Here is an 18,448-nt window from a genome sequence, read left to right on the forward strand (position 1 = left end):
CAGTTAAAGTAACTATCAAGCTAATGTCTAGCCTGACTGGAAATGATGTTCATGTCGGTCTACACAACTTATTCTATACACGTGGCGATGTATCCTTGCAGCCTTGGCAGGTAGGATTGTTTTTTATAAAGATGCAAATACAGAAATCACAAGTGTTGTATTACAAAACCTTTGCAATTGAACGAAGGCATATTAAAGACACTTTATTTTTGTCAGTGCCTGTTGTTTAGGTTTTTTATTAACTTGTGTTTAAAGGAACAGTATGTAGGATTGTGGCCAAAACTGGTATTGCAATAACAAAACTTGTGGCTAAAACTGGTACTGCAGTCACCCAACTGCTGGCCAATACACAAAATGACAACATAAACATCAGTTGAGGGCTGCAACTCCACTTTTTAAATGATAATATCCTGGCCAGACCACTGTTGTCAGTGATATACGTATTTGAAATGAAAATGATTTCTTAATATCTAGTGACATATCTGGGCCATTTTATGATTAATTGATTTCTTACATACTGTTCCTTTAACATATTGGTTAGTTATTTCTCATTCTATTTAGTTTAAGTTTCTCAGTTTTTATTTTTTGTTTTGATTTTAGTTTACGAAATGTCCCTTTTACCAAAATCTACTTGTGATTTGCTGGTTGCCTCACATAGGTGGAGTTTGGAGGGGGCAGGGGTGGCACTGCCCCCCAGACCAGAGCAGATTATGATTTTGTCTGAGCTATTACTGAAATGAGATTTGATATTTTATGTGTCTAATTTCACTACTTGAATAGGTAGACTGAGTAACTTAATTAGTTGTTTTGATATTTAAGCTGTCGGATAACCCAGTTAACCTGTGATTTTATTCTTGAAATTCTGTGACACTTTCTCATTTATGGCAGTGAACATGCATGCAAAGTTTGGACACGCTGATATGTTTTGAAGTGTACCAAAATCATTTTGTAACGATTTTGAGGTTCGTAGGTCAATTTGACCCGCATTTTGTTTTGTTTTTAAAGCAACTGTATAGACCTAAATGAAATATATATTTTAAGTGTTTGTTGTTATATTGGTGTTTTACTATCCTGAAATGGGAGTAAAAATGCTTCTCCTTCATCTTTTGAGTACTGAAAAAGACTTTTACAGACACAGATGGTAAAAGTGAGCTATAATTTCTATTTACAATGTATATGAAATATTACTTAAGTTACCATTTTCTTCCGGAAATTTTGTCACTTTCTCATTTAGGTCCATGAACATGCATGCAAAGTTAGGATACACTGATGTGTTTTGAATGTTTTTTTTAGCACAAATAATGATTTTTGTTACGATTTTGATGTTCGAAAGTCAATTTGATCCATATTTGTTTGTTCCAAGGCAACTATATAGACACAAATTAAATACATTTATTGCGTATATGTTGGTGTTTTACTACCCTGGAAAGGGAAAAGTGAGCTTTTCCTCACTATTTTCAGTACTGATGAAGACTTCCTCAGACACAGAAAAGTAAATGTGAACTATCATTTCTATTTTCAATGTATATACTATGTAAAGCAGATTAATTCAGACCCACAGAAAATCCAGAGGTGATGCCAGCTGTGCCCCACAAAACATGACAACAAAATAAGCCACCATTTGTGTAAAATGCAAGAAGTCAGAAAGTACATGTTTGATTTGTGTACATCATGTAAACAGGCATTTCTTGAATTTGTACAATGAGCCTCAAGATCAAAAGATGAGCCTGTTTAGAAAAAGAAAAGCTTCATTTCATTTCACAGCAATACTAAATTGTTTATTCAGGATGTTTTAAACATAAGTATGTAAAAAAACATGTTGAATTAAAATTTAAAAGTATAAATGTTACAAAAATGTTTGTGTTTTGGAGACTGAAGAGAAAAGCACGTGTTTCACCAAAGTAAAGCCAAATGATGGGCTGATGTATGCTGGGAGAAACACTACTGTAAATCTGATGAAATGAGAATACAGTGAAGCAGATAACAGTGAATCTCTAATAGTAGATTTCATGTAGTCATGAGCACATTCATCTTCTGTCCTAGTTTAGTGTCCTGATTACTAAATACATTCATAAAATGAGGCCAGACAGAAAGATACCAGGTACTGTACAGTAAAATAGGTTGAACTATAAATCCACCTCAGAACAACAGAAATGATATAATGTAAGAAAAATAGGCCATGAAAAATCCCCTTCGATGTTAAAAAGGATTGCTCCGTGTTTTTATGTTAGAAAGAAGTGGAATGATTTACATTTGGTCAATGCATAGCTATCATCTTGTTTATTTTAATAAGTTGTAAGTTATATGACATCAGCCCAATCTATGCAGTGAAACCTTCAGGAAATTGAAACTTTTAGAAGTTATCTGCTCATAAGTTAAAGAGATACTAAACGTACAAGCACAGTGATATCCACCTATCCTTGAATCTTAAATAATGTATAATTTCTGTCTGAATTTTTTTCTAGACTTCCTGCGCTATTTTACCATTTGCATAAAATTGTGTATATAATATATTTGATCCAAATATGAGTTAAAACAACACATCATATATTAATGTATAACCCAATGGTTGGATTTGACCCAATTATGGGTTAAAAATAACCCAGAGTGTAGCATCTATAGAGACCCTTATGACAAAAACATATTACCTTTTTAAAGAAACACTTACTTGGGTTGGATGTTTTTTTTTTATTAAATACTTTAACCTAAAAATGTTCAGGTTGTCTCTTTATATTTCTGCTTAACATTCTTTGATTGACCATTTCAAGTGTTCAAGTAAACACAAAAGCTTTGAAATATATTTTTCCTTTCATCCCACAATCCCCTGTCCCTTTGGGGGGTTTGTGATCCAGGTCTTATGTAAAGGCACTTGTTTGTTTGTCAGTAACCTTCTACATGTGGCTCTGTTTTCAATCATGGCTAAAAGACAACATTACTGCAAGTGTGCATGATCAGAAAAGACCGAATTGTATAATATTTACAAAATATTAAAAACAATGAAACTTCTATGTAAAATGTACTTTTTGAAAGGTGCATATGTTAATAGCAAATCAACTAAACATCCTAAAGGGTCATGATGAAACTCTAGTACACAAGGTCTGAAATAAAATGAGACTGAAGCTTAATGCTAATAAACCTAAATGAGTGGATTTTTACTAGTTAAGTTACTAGTTAAAGAACAATTGGTTTTGAATCAGTCAAACAACTACAGTTTTAGGACTGCTGATTTAATGCAAAGCAAAAACAACACTAAATTCTCCTTCTCAATATACTTCATAATGTTATATTTATGTATTCATGTAAGTATCAATGCATTTATTGGTGTTTGTAACAAAAGTTTTAAAATAACTTCACTGATTTTAAAGCAGGGTAGTTATATTTTTAAAACTTAAAGGGGCCATGGCACAAGACTTTTTTAAGATGTCAAATAAATCTTTGGTGTCCCCAGAGCACATATGTGAAGGTTTAGCTCAAAATACCACATAAATAATTTATTATAACATGTTAAAATTGCCACTTTGTAGGTGTGTGCAAAAATGTGCCGTTTTGAACAGCACATAACCTGTAAAATTTATATCAGTATGGGTTTAATCCAACATTTATCCACACTATTTTGCGTGCTATGAATTATGATATGCATTATGTTATAAGTTGGGGCTACAATGTACGCTAATTACGAAATTCAAAGCCAAATCAAGAAGATTACGCTCTTCTAAAAATGTATGATATTATGATTTTTTTAATTAAAATTTAAAATTTTATAGTCTGTGAGCTGTGCAGTATACATTTTAGAGAGAACATTGCATTCAACACTGCATGGCAAAAGCAAGTGTTTTTTGGTTTAAAGTTAAGCCCTCTTAAAAAAATTTAAATGCCCCCTCATTTCATTCTGCAGCTGGGCCTGCAAAAGCATCTCACTTTTCTACAATATAGGAATACATCTTTGTCCCTAAATATTTTGAGGGAGAACTGTATTGAAGACGATGTACTGAACAAAACAATAAATACATTTTTAACATAAAAAAATAAAACTTAATAATCAGGAGCAAGTCAACTAAATAACATGTGATCAAATGAATATACAGTTAACATAAGTCATGAATAGATTGTAATGTTAAGCAACATTGAGTAATGTAGCTGTCAGACTGCTTCATGTATCTTTATATCTCTTCCAGTGAGTCGGCCGGCACCAGACCTCTCTTCTTACCGCTGCTCAGCTTCAGAAAACCTTCAGAGTCTTCACTTTTTCCAACACAAATCTGTCAGGAGTAACAGAAAGAAACAGTATATAGTGTATACATATCCAAAGGGGCACATAAATGGTACGCAGGTGCACATGCGCAATTAAAGATAATTATTAATTATAAGATAATTATTTCAAACAAGTTAAAATGTATGTGTTGTTAGCAGCAATTAAACAATCACTGGCCTTATTGGCTAATTTAAATACTTAGGCACAAAAAGACGTAAAACAGAACTTAATACTTTAATCACGTGTTGTTTGATCAATTTTGTTTCCACGCGAGCCTGGCCACATCTCAAAGCTTCAGACAGCACGCCACTACAAGCAAATAGTAAAGACGACGCACAAATGCCAACTGAGTTCATGTGTTCTTGCATTTTTACACAAAATGATCTGAAAATGGCATGATTATAGTGGTACACAGTCTTTTACACATTATATTAATATAAGCAGTTGAGAAATAAAATGCGTAATATATTAGATCAGTGCACTTAGTGACAGTACACACTAAAAAATGCCAAGCAACAGAGTACAGAGTACCAAGCAACATCTCCAGGTGCTCCTTTGAGAACCAGGACAAAAAAAAAGTTATGTGCACCCCTGTACATACACTCACCTAAAGGATTATTAGGACCACCTGTTCAATTTCTCATTAATGCAATTATATAATCAACCAATCACATGGCAGTTGTTTCAATGCATTTAGGGGTGTGGTCCTGGTCAAGATAATCTCCTGAACTTCAAACTGAACGTCAGAATGGGACAGAAAGGTGATTTAAGCAATTTTGAGCGTGGCATGGTTGTTGGTGCCAGACGGGCCTGTCTGAGTATTTCACAATCTGCTCAGTTACTGGGATTTTCACGCATAACCATTTCTAGGGTTTACAAAGAATGGTGTGAAAAGGGAAAAACATCCAGTATGCGGCAGTCATGTGGGCGAAAAAAGCCTTGTTGATGCTAGAGGTCAGAGGAGAATGGGCCGACTGATTCAAGCTGATAGAAGAGCAACTTTGACTGAAATAACCACTCGTTACAACTGAGGTATGCAGCAAAGCATTTGTGAAGCGGATGGGCTACAACAGCAAAAGACTCCACCGGGTACCACTCATCTCCACTACAAAGAGGAAAAAGAGGCTACAATTTGCACAAGCTTACAAAAATTGGACCGTTGAAGACTGGAAAAATGTTGCCTGGTCTGAGAGTCTCGATTCTGTTGAGACATTCAGATGGTAGAGTCAGAATTTGGTGTAAACAGAATGAGAACATGGATCCATCATGCCTTGTTAGCACTGTGCAGGCTGCTGGTGGTGGTGTAATGGTGTGGGGATGTTTTCTTGGCACAATTTAGGCCCCTTAGTGCCAAATGGGCATTGTTTAAATGCCACGGCCTACCTGAGCATTGTTTCTGACCATGTCCATCCCTTTATGACCACCATGTACCCATCCTCTGATGGCTACTTCCAGCAGGATAATGCACCATGTCACAAAGCTCAAATCATTTCAAATTGGTTTCTTGAACATGACAATGAGTTCACTGTACCAAAATGGCCCCCACAGTCTCCAGATCTCAACCCAATAGAGCATCTTTGGGATGTGGTGGAATGGGAGCTTTGTGCCCTGGATGTGCATCCCACAAATCTCCATCAACTGCAAGATGCTATCCTATCAATATGGGCCAACATTTCTAAAGAATGCTGTCAGCACCTTGTTGAATCAATGCCACATAGAATTAAGGCAGTTCTGAAGGTGAAAGAGGGTCAAGCACAGTATTAGTATGGTGTTCCTAATAATCCTTTAGGTGAGTGTATGTGTACATAATGATACATATTAGAAACTTTTTAAAGGGTATTGCCCCAGTAACAGATGGGGTATTTGACCATTTATTCTGATATATTTCATCATTTGTGTCATGATTTGGCTTAGTTGTCTTCAAAGAAGATTCACTGCCATTCAATACAATGTAACTGAAAGGAACAAAGCAGAAGAGGTGAAGAAAATGTTTGAACTAAAATGAACTGACTGGGTTGTAAAGTTACTTATTTCAATGTTCTGTTTAGTTCTGTCATTTCACTTTTTTAAGTTTTTACCGTTTTGCTTCATTACCAAACACATCTTCACCTTTGAGAACTGATTCTCTAGTGTTATGGTACATCTAGTGCAGGTGTAGGCATTGACCCAGAAACCATCATAACTATGTTTGTGAAGTTAAAGCAGGACACGTTTCATCACTGCAGCAGCTTGCTTAGGATTTGCAGAACATATGAATTCCAGCAACTTTAACTAACTTTAGCCTGAAAGCATTAAAGTCATACAAACCCACCCTCCCCGCAAAGACAGCTCTACAGATTTATGTACAGTATGTATGCATGATATTACCTGAGACTCTTTAACAGGCATGTAGCCCAGATCTTTGTTGCCATGGACGTCTTGCGTTACCTTCCAGACTCTTTCACCTGGACGTACACGCTGCACAAAATTAGCTGGGAAGAAGCCGACCCTTTCACCACATTTACCCTGCACGTAAAAACACATACAGACCGTTATTCACCTAACACAAACACAAGAGGAGTTCAGATGACCACCTCCATCAAAAATGCATTTGAATACGCATTTCCTTACGCATCTCCTTCCCAATTTATCATATACTCCAATGATTTGCATGAAAGTTTTTGTTTAACCACCATAAGGAAACTTCTTCCCCTGATTCAACTCACCTTCCACCATTCATCATTAGAGTCATCAATCACCTGAACTCTCTCACCAGGACTGCAACAGAGAGAGAGAGAGAGAGAGAGAGAGAGAGAGAGAGAGAGAGAGAGAGAGAGAGAGAGAGAGAGAGAGAGAGATTAACTATTGCTTCTCAGGACTGGCAACCCATCCAGGATGCCAATGCCTCATACACACACACAGGACTCACTGTAATTCCAGGTCATTGTGCTCCTGAGGCATAAACTTGTACAACACCACATAAGTGTGAAGAGAGTGAATTTTAGGAACCTCAAAAGGAAACACAGGGAATTATTTTAATATTTCAAAGCACACATTATAAGCAAAATATAACTTCATAACTTTAGTGATTTGTGACAACACTGTACCTTTGATATCTCCTTCAACTCATTTGTATCATTTTCAGGCAGGGATAAATCTGTCAATGAAAGAGAAAAGTAGGAAAAATCAGAAGCTGCGTTTTCATTACAAATTTGCACAAAACTTTAGCATTATTTTCTAAAGGTCGACAAAGGACTGATGCAAAATGGCGCCGTTTCCATTAACCAATGATATGCGTCCTCTCGCGATAAGTCATTCCAAACATCCCGTCAACTGATGTTGGAAGGTTTACTAATATCACATCCACCGCATTAGGCATTACTTTTAACCGAGGCAGACGTAAGAGTATTATCCAAACATTAGGCCAAGGAAAATCCTTTATACTTAGAAACGGTAACATACAGGTGTTTCTTAGAGCCGATTCAAACCGGATGCATGGCGTGAGCGTCTCAGCTGCGTGGCATGTCCGTTTTTATTTAGGCTCCCATGTTAGCAGGTTTGACCGTGCACACCGCCTGCATGACACGCACGTCTCACGGCTCAAACCGCGCTGAAAACGCGTGCATGCTAGGAATAGGACCAACGCCTATTTTTCACGCCACACGCAAGCGTCTTGGAAGCGTCAGGTCAGTTTATCAATAGGAAACATACATGTATACAGAATAGGCTAGCAGCAGCAGCACCGCGTCAGAAACGCTTTTGGTAAGCAAGGGCATAGAAAACGCCACGCAGCTGCCATGCGAAAGACACGCAACAGACACGCCACGCATCCAGTGTGAATCGGCCCTTAGAGGTAATATTATTTAATAAAAATTATTTTAAATCAAAAGATTTGTAGAAGTGTTATCCAAACATTATTGGCATGGAATGCCTCTTATACTTGGGGAGCAGACACGAATTAAGGTGTTTCTGGGAGGTTTTAGTACATATTGCGTCATTTTCAAATAATAATTATGCGACTGACTGACATCAGATTTCTATTGTCTTTTTTTCGAAATACAGCTTTTCCGAATTGCCTGAAAAACCATCATAAAAACCTTTTGCGATATATTGGGAGTTTTTGCGAAATTGGCCGTATTTTCAATTTGCAATGTCAATTTGCGCATTTTTAAGGATAATGGAAACGCAACTAGTGGCATCTCATGACTTCTTTACCGAGGAGACACAAATGCGAAACTCTTCAAAACATCGTCATGTGTGTTGCTCGTCATATGTCAAAATATGTGTTCCGCTCGTCATGTCAAAATACGTGCCTGCTGCAGACTCTTTGTAATGCTTTGTTTACACCAACCGCGTTTCAGGCATCAAAATTGCACCTAGTTCGCTTGAACAGTTTGAATGCATTCGCGCATCTAGAGCGAAGTAGACGTGTGGAAAAAGCAAGCATTTGACGCGCGTCAGAAGTGGGAGGGGCAAGTGCTATGCAGGATGGCTGATGTTGATTGTGCATTTATTGAGAGAGTTACCGGTTTGTATTTAGTCACCTTACTGTAGGGGGAAAATAAATGGCGCGAGTTGATAAACGTCACGTGACTCAAAAGTGAAATGTGTATTTACATCTTACCAGGTTGCCGCATGTCCTTACTGACACTCTTCCAAGCGAGGGCCTTTTTATTCCTGTCTCTATAGAAATAAGAACTTGTGTCGTATAGCTCCGGGTGACTCCGGGCTGTGCTTGTTGAAAGCGTACTGCCCAAGTGACATCTAGTGAACATTTACTGACGATTTTCTCTTGATAGTGTATTTCAGGCAGCTTTGCAACTTCAAGTTATACATTAAATAAGTGGCTTTTCTGATATATATGCAGTTTTAGTTTAATTTAGCACTTGCTTTGTACAGACAAAACAAGACTTTAATTCAATTTCATTTAGATTCTCTACAGCAAGTAACATTTCTACTTTATCACAGTAAATAATCTATAACACTAAACATAGAAGTCCAGGATGGTTTGGATACTCTTACCTTTCTCTGTGTGTTCGGTTACGATCTCCCCTTCAGAAGACAAACATTTATTTGTTTGCTCCATCTCATCTTCATCCTTACACACGAAATCCAAGTTTAATGTTTAAATATTTAAACAATATTGTACAATATCAAAATGACAACAATAACATAAACAAAGAATTAAACTATAATTAAAGTGCTTAACAAATCACTGCCAATGTAAGGGCGCACTCACACTATCCAAACCAAACCGCGCTCGGGCACGTTTGACCCCCAAAGCCTGGTTTGTTTGACTAGTGTGATCGCTCTGTTCCGTGCCCGGGCGCGGATTGGTTAATCGTGCCGCGGCCGGGTTGCAGAGGTGGGCCGGAGCGCGGTTCACTTGGGCTCAGGTGCGGAAGGCTGTGGTGTGAGCGCAATCGCGCCTGAGCGCGATTCAAAAGGTGAAGACGTCAGTTGCGCGACGACTCACGTTCATCTGCCTCCGTAAAAACCTTTTGATGCGAGCAGCAGGGTTACGTGAATGTCCGAGCTGCACACGTGACAGATCAACTAAGCAATATGATGACATGTGAGAGGCCTGTCTGTAATAGCGCACCAAACGACTTCGAATAAAAAACACAGACTTATCATTACGGTGGGTTCCAGGGTTAAGAGAGAGCTTTACTTCCTGCTTTTTTCAAAACAATCGCATCTTAATGACGAAAGCGCGCCCGGACTCGGATCGATAAAAAGTACAGTGTGAGTGCGTGCATCTGGGGTAGTAGGGAGGGGTGACAATCGCGCTGGGGCATGGTTTGGTTTGGATAATGTGAGTGCGCCCTGAGGTTTGTCCCACAGCTGCCCTAAACTAACAGTGCTGGTGATTACTAAAATCATTTGTTTACGTTTATGTCATGTTAATCCAGCAGTTTAGTTTTTTAGTCACGGTAGTATTTCTAATGCTAAATATATAATATACTATATTTATGGATAACAATATACAAACAGAATACATTTGACTACAAACTGTATATATTGTATACATTTGACTGTATATATATATTTTGCCTTTTGCTAGGTTGCAGTAATACTGCAAATAATAATAGTAATATAATGGTAAACAAGACATCTGTGCCATTTCCGAAGTTCAGCCCACCCATAAATGTGTGTCTATAGCCTAATTACATATACCATACACACACAAATCATTTAAAAACATACTTGATGCATGGGGTCGTTTTTTGCATGGGTCTCATTATTTGCGGGGCGGGTCATTAAAGGGACAGTAAGTAGAATTTACCCCCATCTAGTGGTGAAATTGTATTTTGCATTCAAATGAACAGTGCTCTCTAGCGCCTCGCCTTTCCAAATGAGTGTTGCAACTACGGTAGCCGTTATGTACTTACTGATCTCCTTGTCCGTTTCAGTTGGTTCACGTGTTTTGAATGAAAACGCGTTGTGGAAACGTGTTGGTATGCTAGTGCTTTTTGTCCCTCTCTGCTATTATAGTTTATCAATACGGCGGAACGACATGGAAGCCTCCTTGGACTTACCCATTCAATGTATTTTTCTTTACATAACAATGCATAGTATGTCTTTTTAATGGTCGTGGGTGTGGGGCTGGTTGTAAAAATAGATAAAGTGGTGCGGGGCAGCCAAAAATTTCATAAAAGCAGGACCTGCGGGTTGTTAAAAACCCTGACTCGTGCACCGCTAATACATATACCTGTACACACACACAAACACACCCATGATATATATATATATATATACACACCAGGCTTTGGGTAGGAGACTCGGATAAACTGCCAAAACTCAATTGACCGGTGTAGGCCAGAGAAGTCCCAAACCGTAGTGTAGTATAGATGGGGTCCACCTGAGCCATTGACTCTATTATCACAAACACACAGGTAATAAAAAACAGCACTGTACCTACAGTCAAACCTGACAGATATATGTGTCTCCCATCCAGAGGTGAACATACCCTGTGACTTCATAGCACTTAATCGATTGGTGATCAGTGACGGTGTACTCAAATTCCTCTTGAACATCCCAGACTTAAAAAAGATAAGAAAAACACAAAACAGACGCAGGGTCAAAAAGGTTAAGCAGAGGGTAACCCTGACCCTTAACAGGTTGCTTATTCTTTAAACAAAAACATCTTATAGAGTTATTAATGCGACCAATAATATCAGGCTATACGCAGATGGTCTGCTCACTGAATAGACAGCCAAGCTGTTTGTAAGAAATCTGCACAGAGTATAGCAAATTAACTATGATAGTTAGCCATATGTAAGGCTACACATAGGTGTTACTCATGATATTTGTACATAAAGTCATTTTATTTCTATTGCAATTTAACGCACAGGAGTAGAATGTCAGTCGACTGAATGCTCATCACATAATGTTTTCCTCAGTAGAGTCCCTGCAAACACTCATTTGATTTCTATATCAAATAAATTATATTATATCCACTGTGTAAGGTAAAAACATACCGTTGACCCAATGGCGGAGTCCAATCAACACGGTTTCGTAGCGCATTCTGTCTTTTCCAGCGCTAACTGGTAACGTTTTTAACATTACTTTATTTAGGTAATTTTATCTGACTCCAAAAACAATAAAATATCGCTGTTTATAATACAAATCGAATAAATAGTTATATTCGATAATCGTGGAATTTAGATAAATGTTTGATTTTTTTTTACTCATTATTATATTGACTTGTTAGATTGGTTAGAGTTCTTGCACCGGCTCTCAGTCACAACCATGCAACTAGTTAAGCGTTAAAAGGTTTGTCAGACCAAATAATTAAAGGCAGTCAATAAGCCAATACTCAACCCTGGTAACTGGTTCGTCAGACCAAATAATTAACTTTCTCCACCATTGACAAGTTATCTTGTCAATTAAGAGAAAACGCTTCCCTGCCAATGACGAGTTTTTATGGCAATCCATGTTTCCGCTATTATACAATAGGTGGCGTTCTTACCCAACTTACAGTATAAAACATTAAAGCATTCACTGATCCAAAAAACTCTAAAACTCTGTGCATGTTTTGATTATCTGTTCTTTAACAAAAGTCCTTTACAAAAATGCAATTATCTATTATTATGCTTGAAATTTTTTATTTTTAAAGAAACCTACCCATATATGAAAGGTTATAAAAAGAGAACAAATGACGATAGGATGATACTTTTTTTTTTAAAGCAGACGGTCTGTTCTTTCATTGGATTTTTATATTTGAAGAAGATTTTTTTCTGGAAGGCATTAAACTTTTGTGAAAACTATAAAAAATGCTGCCCCTGGTTGGCAACTTTAAAAAAGTTGTCGGGGGAAAGACTTCGATGCGCCAATACCTGTAGTTAAAATTAAGTGGTTTGTTAGACCATATAAATAAATGAACCAAAAGGCAGACGATATGCCTATATCAAATTTAATTGTAGTCAATAATTCAAAGTAAATCAGAATAAATCCATAATTCATTAAAAATTTAAGAAAATCATAATTTAAAAATCAATTCAAATATGTAAATAAATTAATAAACAGTTGTAATCATTTGAAAGCATTGCATACCTGGCAAACGGATGATACACAGTAATAGGGTGGGAGATCTGACTACAGAATTCCCAAGTGAAATAAAAATACATGATGCTGTGCCAACATCATGGGGTTCAATTCTAAATATAGAAATAACCTATACTGTTCAAACAGAGCATTTGAAACAGACAACAGGAGGAAATCATACAGCATCAGCAAACATCAAACATACCTTGCCTTGGCATGGTTGCTGTGAGAGTTCGGAGACACACCAAAGATGAACTCCTGTCTTACATGTTGCACAGCGCAATCCCTGTTTAGGATTGCCTAAAGGACAATATGGAAATTAATTAATATAACAATTGTAATTTTATAACTAAAATGAGATGACGCATATTTTTTAAACATCTTTAATATTTCCTGTGTCTCTCTCTTGTGACCATAGTTGAGGAAAGTGACCAAATAATAAAATTGTCCCTGATACTCTGAATAAAGTGACCAAGTGACCGCATTTACTAAAAACAGCAATAAAAGGACAATAAAAGACAGAGAAAGTGCTTTCGATATTGAAGCAATAAAAGGCCACAAGCAGCTTACACTCTAGGCCAGGGGTTCCCAAACTTTTTTTCCTGCACACCCCCTTCTATGTCCCAACCGGGTTGGCGCACCCCCAATCCCCATTTTAAAAAAAATCCAAAAAAGCTTTGTTTTCTCACCATAAATACTCATGTTTAATCATGCGCAAATAACCAAGGGCCGGTTGCACTAGCCGGACGTTAAGAAGTTGGGTGTAATAGTCCTACGTCGGGCTTAGCTACGTCCAACATTGTGAAAAATATTTACGCCTATTGCACCATCTGAAAGTACGCTCAGCGTAGATGATGCGCGCCCCCGTGTATGCGTTTAACCACTGTGATATTTAGACGCCATTCGAGTTTACTATGGTAAAAAACGTACACTTACTGCCGTCAGCTAATAGATGACATATGACAGGTTTCCTCATGTTTACCAGTGCGTCACGTGCAGACCCATCAAACACATTAACGAAAGCCTTTACTGTTCGCACAAAAGGTGTATAATAGTTTGCAGATTCATTATAACAGCTCAAGTTTCAAACAAAATTAAATGAAAGCTTTTAATAAGTTCTCTACAGTAAGTATTTATGTATTTTATTATATAATTCATTGGCGGTCTCTTTACCATGCATGAAAACACATTGCTCGCGTATCCTGTGCCCATGTCTCGTCACATTTCATTATTTCTATTTTTGCCATAAAAAAGTCTCTCTCTCTTGGTCCCTCTCCTCCTTCGTGACTAACAACTTTATCATAAGACGTCCCACATGACAGTTTCCCTGATTTCAGTCAGTTAAGCATATTTATAATATGTATGGAATGAATGAAACGAGTTGGCACGCATATAGCGGCTGCAGTGCATAACAGAAGAGCAGTGCGTAGAAAAAGACAGCAGCTGTCTTCTACGTTTCTATCAAAAACTAATAAATTATAGTTTTTTATTTAAAATAAAAGCGATTACAAAGGAAATGTTTACTGTTCATTTTTTTATTTATTTATTGTATGGAAAAATCCCACTTAAAGAAACCGACCGCCATTACATTTTTTCTCTCGCGCACCCCCTGGTGGCAGCTCGCGTACCACACTTTGGGAATCCCTGTGATGTAAACCTGTTGCTGTGTTTCTTGGTGATTGCTAATGTGTAAGCGGATCATTAAATATGTGGACTTCCAAGAATTTGTGAGAGTCATTTGTGTACAAGAAGTAGGGTAGGATGAGACTGTCCTTCAGCTTATTATGACATAATATAATTTTATAGGGAAAAGCGCCCTCTAGCGGCCCCAAGCTTATTACGACATAAAATTACGTTTTAGGGAAAAGCGCCCTCTAGCAGCCCCCAGCTTATTAAGACATAAAATAAAGTTTTAGGGAAAAGCGCCCTCTAGCGGGCCCCAGCTTATTATGACATAAAATGAAGTTTTAGGGAAAAGCGCCCTCTAGCGGCCCCCAGCTTATTACAACATAAAATAAATTTTTAGGGAAAAATGCCCTCTAGCGGCCCCCAGCTTATTACAACATAAAATAAAGTTTTAGGGAAAAGAACCCTCTAGCGGCCCCCAGTTTATTACGACATAAAATGACGTTTTAGGGACAAGCGGCCCCCAGCTTATTACGACATAAAATGACGTTTTAGAGAAAAGCGCCCTCTAGCGGCCCCCAGCTTATTACGACATAAAATAAAGTTTTAGGGAAAAATGCCCTCTAGCAGCCCCCAGCTTATTACAACATAAAATAAAGTTTTAGGGAAAAACGCCCTCTAGCGGCCCCCAGCTTATTACGACATAAAATTACGTTTTAGGGAAAAGCGCCCTCTAGCGGCCCCCAGCTTATTCTGACATAAAATGACATTTTAGGGAAAAGCGCGCTCTAGCGGCCCCCAGCTTATTACGACATAAAGTAACGTTTTAGGGAAAAGCGCGCTCTACCGGCCCCCGACTTATTACGACATAAAGTAACGTTTTAGGGAAAAGCTCGCTCTAACGGCCCCCGGCTTATTACGACATAAAGTAACGTTTTAGGGAAAAGCGCGCTCTAGCGGCCCCCAGCTTATTACGAACTAAGATTAAGTTTTATGGAAAAGCGCCCTCTAGCGGCCCCCAGCTTATTAAGACATAAAATAAAGTTTTAGGGAAAAGCGCCCTCTAGCGGCCCCCAGCTTATTATGACATAAAATTAAGTTTTAGGGAAAAGCACCCTCTAGCGCCCCCCAGCTTATTACAACATAAAATAAAGATTTAGGGAAAAACGCCCTCTAGCGGCCCCCGGCTTATTATGACATAAAATTAAGTTTTAGGGAAAAGCGCCCTCTAGCGGCCCCCAGCTTATTAAGACATAAAATAAAGTTTTAGGGAAAAGCGCCCTCTAGCGGCCCCCAGCTTATTATGACATAAAATTAAGTTTTAGGGAAAAGCACCCTCTAGCGCCCCCCAGCTTATTACAACATAAAATAAAGATTTAGGGAAAAATGCCCTCTAGTGGCCCCCGGCTTATTATGACATAAAATTAAGTTTTAGGGAAAAGCGCCCTCTAGCGGCCCCCAGCTTATTACGACATAAAATTACGTTTTAGAGAAAAGCGCCCTTTAGCGCCCCCCAGCTTATTACGACATAAAATAAAGATTTAGGGAAAAACGCCCTCTAGCGGCCCCCAGTTTATTACGACATAAAGTAACGTTTTAGGGAAAAGCTAGCTCTAGCGGCCCCCGGCTTATTACGACATAAAGTAACGTTTTAGGGAAAAGCTCGCTCTAGCGGCCCCCAGCTTATTACGATATAAAGTAACGTTTTAGGAAAAGCACGCTCTAGCGGCCCCCAGCTTATTACGATATAAAGTAATGTTTTATGGAAATGTGCCCTCTAGCGGCCTGCAGCTTATTATGACATAAAATAACGTTTTAACACATGCGCATACATGAGTAAGTAGTATGTAGGCCATAAGAGGTATTGCTAATTGTCGCAAAGCGTATGCGTGGAACATCAGCGCACGTGTATGAGTCAAATGAACTTTGCTTTGCAAGGCTGTGCGTTCGACTGTGCACGTATGCTTGTGTATGCATAAAATAAAATAAGAATGCGCAATTAAATTTTCTGCATTTGTAACATTAGAAACAACCTCTTGTTAATATGTTTGTTTATTTTCAATTAGTGACACATTTTTTGTATCAAAATATTTTTATTTATTTTACTTCCAGAAAGTAAGCACCTGTGTTTTGTAAATTTCACTTCAGGCCCTTTCCTTTTCAACCCATATTTTCTCTCATGTACTCTCCTACTTTACCATGGCATCTGGTAAGAGACAAAGAAAAAACTAAACCATGCTAATAATGAGTAACCCCTGTATTCCATGCTTACCAACAATAATGTTTTTGCACACATGGCAGCTGGTTGGTCGACGAAACACATGTTCCAGGAACAAGTGTTTGAGTAGTGGGCGTGGCTGTATCATAGAGGAGGCGGGGCTTGCTGTGGGGTTGGAGCTGAGGGCAGGCATAGCAGCGATGTCATTGGGATTATTTAAGATTTCTGCTGGTAGATGAGCATCATTCTGAGAACGCTGGAAGAAATTTTCCACACTCTTACTCCGCATGAATGTGAGCGAACGCTTTAGACGCAGAAGCTACAAGTTCAGAAGAGAGAACGAACAAACATTTTGCAAGGATTTTTCACTTTTAAATGCAGTTTATGTATAATACAACAAAATAATTAGAAAACTATGATGCATTAATTGAGATTAATATTTGGAACTTTTTCAGAGCAAGAAAGCAGCATTAAAGCAGCATTTCACCCGTAGAAACGTTAATCTTTATTGAAAGTGTGTCATATTTGTAGTCAAAATGTAACATACATTTAGAATTTGGTGCCTATTTGACAGAGAAAAGGGGTGTTTGTAGTCTCACCCCCTCAACAAAGATATTAGACATCATTGAAAGAAGGAAGTGCAACATTGAAATCTGTATTTCTCCTGTCTCAGCGGCAACAGAGGAAATGATGCACGACCATTCAAAAACATGACTGGGGTTCTAACTATACAAAGCTTAATGCAAATGGGTGAAGTGTCCCTTTAAGTAATGTTCATAGGCGGTGTTTCACGTTTGGGCAGACAGGGGAACTGCAATACTTTAAAATTAGTGAGGGAGTGGGGCTTCCTTGTTTTCAAAAATGGTTTAAATGAAATATTTTAGCCTTTTGTTACTCAGTATACCTACTAAAATAATAAGATAAAAAAATGAGATTTTTTTCATTCACAGCTCAGACAAAATCATAAATGGCCCAAACTGCCTATGGTAATTTTAAGTTATACAGTTTTACTGAATTCATATAATTTAATAAGATGACAAAATATTAAAGATAGTAGCATTTCCCAACAATTTCTGATATTTTTTCATATAATGTAGAAATTACCTAAAAATCTTTTGACATAACGTCCTTTAATACAGTTAAAAGCTATATTTTATAAAGAATCAATTCTGTCATTATACTCTACATCTCTGCAGTATTCTCTGCATTGAAGCGAAAATCGTGCATATTATAAATGTTAATACACGATCATCACACAGGAGAATGCTAGATGGTAGTAATATCTCCTTTGTAAAGTAAGAAGTTTAGTTTAAATACTTTTCAAGCACATTTATATTTTACCTTAAGCCTACGCACTATAAAACTACGAATGTTCATTTGAACGATGTTTCATGCCCGTCGTATAAGGTATTAATAATAATAATAATAATAATAATAATGTTAAAATCAAATGATCCCAGAGATGTTGTTTATTGTATGAGCATCATGCGTATGTTTACCTTCTGGGTCCCGCTGGAGTCTGCTGTGCGCTCGTGCGCTGCGGCTGTGCCGTTACTGATATTCATCCACGATCCACAGTAAACACTTCAACAAAGTGAGAAAAAAAACGGATTTTCTCCTTACAGTCACACGGGTGTGTGTTGCCAGTGCAGTGACACTGTTAAAATGTAAAGGAGATGATCCAGTTTGACCACTCCTCCCGAAGACATGTGGCCTAAATCTTGATGACTCTGTCCCTGATATTTGGCCAAGCCCGAATGACTATATAGGCTATAGCTCTACTTTCTCTACCATAAATGACAGACGTAAGTGGGATGATGCCATTT

General features: G+C 37.8%; 1 protein-coding gene across 1 annotated transcript; it reads right to left on the reverse strand.

Annotated features, from left to right (window-relative positions):
* Positions 1-1,846: 1,846 nt before the first annotated feature.
* Positions 1,847-18,400, reverse strand: LOC135780009 (SH3 and cysteine-rich domain-containing protein 2-like). The gene is made up of 11 exons (XM_065290959.2): positions 18,122-18,400; positions 16,677-16,941; positions 12,984-13,078; positions 11,202-11,274; positions 10,995-11,107; positions 9,254-9,329; positions 7,339-7,388; positions 7,161-7,240; positions 6,958-7,009; positions 6,620-6,757; positions 1,847-4,259 (listed from the first exon to the last, which is right to left on the reverse strand). Exons 1-11 carry the CDS (start codon positions 18,185-18,187, stop codon positions 4,161-4,163), a joined length of 1,107 nt encoding a protein of 368 aa, XP_065147031.1. The 5' UTR covers positions 18,188-18,400; the 3' UTR covers positions 1,847-4,160.
* Between the last annotated feature and the right edge of the window lie 48 nt (positions 18,401-18,448).

Source organism: Paramisgurnus dabryanus, chromosome 19 (genome assembly GCF_030506205.2).
Source record: "Paramisgurnus dabryanus chromosome 19, PD_genome_1.1, whole genome shotgun sequence".
NCBI classification, from domain to species: domain Eukaryota; kingdom Metazoa; phylum Chordata; class Actinopteri; order Cypriniformes; family Cobitidae; genus Paramisgurnus; species Paramisgurnus dabryanus.